The 6,000-nt window shown below is 33.9% G+C and overlaps 1 protein-coding gene across 3 annotated transcripts in view; it reads right to left on the reverse strand.

The window, feature by feature from the left end:
* The window catches only part of Me2 (malic enzyme 2), a 68,106-nt gene that overhangs the window by 15,319 nt on the left and 46,787 nt on the right, over nucleotides 1-6,000 (reverse strand). For all 3 annotated transcript variants that reach the window (XM_048806209.1, XM_015482375.2, XM_048806210.1), the window contains exon 13: nucleotides 1,668-1,770. In XM_048806209.1, the coding sequence (XP_048662166.1) occupies nucleotides 1,668-1,770 (103 nt within the window). The remainder of the gene's footprint in view (nucleotides 1-1,667; nucleotides 1,771-6,000) is intronic.

The raw sequence follows: 6,000 nt of genomic DNA on the forward strand, positions 1-6,000 counted from the left end.
GTGTGGTTCTGAGTTCAATCCCTGGTACTCACCATCCCCCCTCCAAATTCAAAAACTTAATTTTCTGAATATACACTGAAGTTGTTATGAATAAATTTATACTATGTTTCCGATCTCCTTTAAAAAGACTTAAAAAAGCCACACTAGAAGTGCCAAAAAAACACTTAACAGGCATTGATGAATGAGCAAATATCACAGAAACCTTCCATGTTATGAGATAAAATGGCAAAGATGAAAACAGGAAATAAAATTTTGAAGTCAAAGACAGGAGAGAAAGGATTCTACCCATGATCTAATGTAAGCTTTGTAAGAAAAAAACTGAAGTTCTAGAAGGAAAGAAAAGGAAGGAAAAAAAAAAAGTTAAATGGGAATAAACCCAACCTAGATACATTTTAGTAAACTTTCAGAAATATAAAGACAAAAGTGTGAAGACTCAGAGAAAAAAGTTATTATGCATAAAGGGATGTGATTCCTTTTATCAGATTTCTTATCAGCAACACTAACCTTAACAAAAAGTGAATGGTCTTCAAAGGTCTGATGACAAAGACTTTGACTTTACCCAGCCAAACCATCAAGTGAGAAGACAAAATAAAGATAATTTCAGATCTGTAAAACCTCAGGAAGATTTCATACGTTCTTTAGGGAAGGAAAAAAAAAAAGAAAAAAAAAATCTTTAAAGATGTATCCAGAAACACAAGGGAGACAGAATAGAAAAAGAAGACGGGACAGAATAGTTTACTCTAGAGTAAGATCAAGGAAGAAAAGAAGAAATTCATTATACTTGATAATACTTGAAATATTCTGAACATCAAAAATTAATGATACAGAACTATATCTTCTAGTGTATTTGTCAAACCACACTGTAGCTGGTGAATAACATTTATATAATCATGGGGATTTTTTTTTGTTTTTATAATTTTGATTTTGAATATTCACAATCTATAGCGGAAGCATGGAAAACAAAAGAATACAATGTATCAAAAAAATTCTCTACAATGTAGAAATATTGACAAATAAAACTGAAAAGTGGAAAAAGAAAGTAACTTAAGATTTTTTTCATTTAGCAAGCTAATTAACTCAAATTGCTAACAAAAGCTTGAAAAGCTCTTTAAGTAAGTTACATAAAGATAAAAGCAACTACTTAAGAAAACAAACAGTAATAAGACAAATTGAGTGGTGGATGAAGAAAGGTATCAGAAGGCATGTGTGCGCTATTACTTGTATTTCATAGTGGAAAGTTCAAACATACAGTTGAGTTACAAGAACTTTGATAAAAGGAGATGAGTGGGCCTGATGGTGACTGCCAGAAAAAGTCAGAACCAACTGGTGGTAGTTTTATCTGACAAATGTGGTTAAGAAGACACTAGGGGGACATACAGAGGGTTAAGCAATTTTCTACCACTTTGTTCCTTTGCATTTTTATGAACCACATACTATATTATTTCTATAATAAAAACAAGATTAATATGAATAAACAAATTTTTAGGGGAAAGAGAGCAAATTGGAAGTTACTGAATTCCTTGAATTTCCCTATACATTTGTAACAAAATTCTGCAAACACCAATGTTTATTCCAAAAAATTTCAGGAAGTATTTTTATGTAATTCCTTATTGCTTTGTAACAAAAATAATGTATTGCTTTGTAACATAAATAATGGTGACATTTACCTGGAAAAATATATACATTATTTCCTTGACCTGGTGTAAAGACTCGCCCATCTTGGAGTTTCACTGGCCCAAATGGACTACCACTGGCAAACAAACACCTTCCCTGTAAATGAAATGAAATAATCTCAACTTTGTTCCTCTACATGGATGAGAAAATTGAGGTGAATTCATATAAAGTTAAGTCCTCTGGTAAATCAGACCAATAAATCACCTGGCAACAAAGCATCATTTACTGTATAACAAATCCTTTTATTAGGATAAGGACTATTTTATGCATAGTATTACATTCGAATAAATCTGAAAAATGTCCGTTAGAGTAAACTTAAAAATTCTGATACTTCTAGTTCCTTTATAAAAATGAAAATGTAAATAGTTCACAAAAATAATCCCAATAAATATGGATATAAATTGTGAATGAAGGAGGAAATGTCACAATTAATTTACGACCATTTACTGTATATCTCCTGTTTTTGGTTCTGTACCAGGTGTTTTATATGTTAATTCAGTTAACTTAGCTCTCTTGAAAACTTTATGAAATTATCATCATCTTCATTTCACTGATTATTAAAAAAAAAAAAAAACCCTTGATAAAGTACTTGGTAAAAAGTTACACATCAGGGCTGGGGCTGGGGCTCAGTGGCAAAGCACTTGCCTCGCACAGGTGAGGCACTAGGCTTCAGCACCACATAAATAAATAAACCAAATAAAGGTACTGTGTCTATGTATAACTAAAAAATATTTTTAAAAAAGTTACACATCAAATTTGCAGCAATTAAACTTGACTTGAATTTTTTATAACTCCAAAGCTCAGGTCTATTATGCTATAATACTCTCTAGCAGGCAATTTATAAAATAGCATTGTACAATCACACTGATTCCAGAAAAAAAACTGGTATTTTACCTTGTTAAAGAAAATATTTCGCTAAACACAAGATACTGAAAATACTGGCTGGGCACAGTGGCACACACCTGTTATCCCAGCAGCCTGGGAGGCTAAGGCAGGAGAATCCCAAGTTCAAAGCTACCCTCAGCAACTTGGAGAGGCCCTAAGCAACTGAGCAAGACCATCTCTCCAAAAAATAAAAAATATAAAGGGCTGGAGATGTGGCTCAGTGGTTAAGCACCCCTGGGTTCAATCCCTGGCACAACAAAACAAAACAAAAACAAAAACTAATCTGTTAAAGTCTCCACATATTTTGTAGTCATCTGATTTAGTTCTGCGATCTATAATGGCATATAATGTTACTAGCATCTTCATTACTTCTAAAAGAATTAGATGCCTATATAATTGAAAATACTAGAGATTTAATTTATAAAACAAAATCCTTTACATATCATTCGCCATTCCCACCTTCTTCTCCCTCCCTCTCAAAAAGACAAGAAGAAAACAATAGTGCTCAAACAGAATACTCTATCTTGTAATACTCAGGAATAACTAAAATAAGCCACGGGTCATTAGGTTAAAAGATACTTTACAGAAGACTGAAGGATGGACAAACTACCATGACACCTGAACATTCAACCAAGTTATAATAAGTGTTTGGACACTGCTTTATCTTCTTTTTCTCAGATTTGAAAATATATATTATATCAAGAATAATGATTATTCTTCAGAATAGATCTGGGCACTAGTGAATTCATTAACATTCAAGAATTTGACTCTAGGCAATTTGTCCACAAATTTATGTTAAACATGTGCAAGGCTGCAGTTTTCAATTTCAAAATGATACAAAGTTTAAGTGTGAAAGCAAGTTCACTATGGTAATGGTGGCCCAGCTGACTAGTTTGGATTTGCAACTCCATACAGCTATGTAATTTTTCTACTCACTCTACAGATAGTTATTATAATCCTCTACTTGTCCTAAACACAGCTCTACCTGTGGCAAAAAAGTTTTACTTCTTTGATGAGTAATGTCACTGTATGTCTTAGGTCATATGTTACCAAACTAACATATACAGAATATTTTTGTGGCACCATTAATTTTAATAGCCTTATTAAGTGGATTATACAATATAATACTTTACAGGAAAAAATGTTATGCCTTCACAATATCAGTCAGTTTTCAGACTTAGAAAGATTTTAGGAATGTCTTAAATGGAATCTACATCTTCTCCAGGCCACCTTTATCTTCTCCCTCCCCCCGAAATCAAAATGGAGCTTAAACATAGCCAGATCTTAATGATAACAGCATTCTCATTCTGAAGTCAACCTGGCCAATCTGAACAAATGGCCATTAAAACATGAGACATTTGGGGCTTTTTTTTGTTTGTTTGTTTTAAGTATTTTTCTCACTGAGCAGCAGAGGGTGTTAGAGTAACACTAAGACATGTCTCCACTGAACAGGACACCAAGAGTTGACTGCAACCACATAGAAACTTCTGCCATTATTTCATGTAGCACTAAGAATTCACATAAAGTTGAAACTATGAGTCAATGCCTTCCTATTTCTTGGTAAGAGACAGGATGACCTCAAAGTTATAAAAATTGCAAAAAAAATTTGTATCTTAAAACTGCTGAAATGCCCAGGCATGGTCACACATGCCTGGAATCCCAGTGGCTAGGGAGGCTAAGGCACTAAGAAACTCAGTGAGATTCTGTCTCTAAATAATGTACAAAATAGGGCTGGGGATGTGTCTCAATAGTCGAGTGCCCCTGAGTTCAATCCCCAGGACCCTAAAATAAAAAACAAAAATAAAAAACCCCTGCTGAAATGCAGTGTATCAAACCAGTCTCCCTTCGGAATTTTAATATTCATACCAATAATGTATACTTTATCAATAAAATTTATTCAAAAATTCTTTAACGAGAATACACTACTACTGCTCAATACATTCAATTTTTTTTTTTTTTTACATTTTAGAAATGCCAAACCCATAATACATTGAATATATGTACCAAAAAGTCATTATGTAAGATTAAGGTTTAATTTTAGGGACAAAAACTATCCATTTTATGTAAAACCTGGCGGATAGGATAGGCAATCAATCTAAAAGTAATACATATTTAGCAAAAAGATCAGGCAGTACACTGAGACTGATTCTAAAAACTATGATGATTCTGAAACTGATTTTCTTTCTTTATTTAAAGAGATGGGGCCTCATTCTGTTGTCCAGTCTGGTTTCAAACTCCAGATCCTCCAACTTCAGCCTCTGAGTTGCTGAGATTACAGGTGCATGCCTCTGTGCCCCATGCAATTAATTTTTAAAAAGGAGGAAGTGCCAGATGAAATGGGGTACATTTAATTCCAGCTACTTGGAAGGCTGAGGCAGAATAAGCACCAACTTTAATAAATAAAATTTAAAAAGGGCTGGGGACATAGTTCAGTGGTAGAGTGCTTGTTCATGCACAAGACTTTAGGTTCAATTCCTAGCACTGCCAAAAAAAAAAAAAAAAAGAAAGAAAGAATGAATTTCAATAATTATTGTGTTTATTGGATGTCATCACAGAGAAAAAAACAGAATAATAAAGATGTAAAGACATAAATATTATGTCCAGAAAGTTCTGAGAAAGTGCAGCTTTAACAATAATCTTCTAGGTTGCTTCATACTAACTTTCTCTAAGGTTACAATTAAAAAAAAAAAAAAATCAATCTATCCATCCATCCATTTTTCAGGACTAAGGATTAAACTCAGGGTTGCTCTACCATTGATCTACATTCCCAAGCCTTTTCTATTCTTTCCAAGTAGCCTGGATTACAGGTGTGCATCACTGTACTTGGTTAAAGTAAATGTATTTTTAAAAATGTTCTTTAGGCCGGGGATGTGGCTCATGCGGTAGCGTGCTCACCTGGCATGCATGGGGCGCTGGGTTCGATCCTCAGCACCACATGAAAACAAAGATGTTGTGTCCACCGAAAACTAAAAAATAAATATTAAAAAATTCTCTCTCTCTTTAAAAAAAAAATGTTCTTTTTGTTAATATTTTTAAAACGTTCTTTTAAAAAAATGAAACAGAGTATTACCAAATAGTGAAAGTGTGGTGTTAGGGGTGGAAGGGGGATGGTTTTTAACACCCAAAAGAAGAGGAAAGCAAGATACAAGGCCAAGCTGGGCAAGGTGGCGTATGCCCATCATCCCAGCGGCTCAGGAGGCTGAGGCAGCAGTATGGTTCAAAGTCAACCTCAGCAAAAGTGAGGTGTTAAGCAACTCAGTGAGACCTTGTCTCTAAATAAAATACAAATAAGGCTGGGGATGTGGCTCAGGGATCGAGTGCCCCTGAGTTCAATCCCGGTAAACAAACAAACAAATAAATAATAAAAAGGGCTGGAGATGTAGCTGAATGGTAAAGTATCCTTGGTTAAATCCCCAGTATAAAAAAAAAAAAAAAAAAAAA

The sequence above is a fragment of the Marmota marmota genome, unplaced genomic scaffold, assembly GCF_001458135.2.
Source record: "Marmota marmota marmota unplaced genomic scaffold, marMar, whole genome shotgun sequence".
NCBI lineage: Eukaryota > Metazoa > Chordata > Mammalia > Rodentia > Sciuridae > Marmota > Marmota marmota.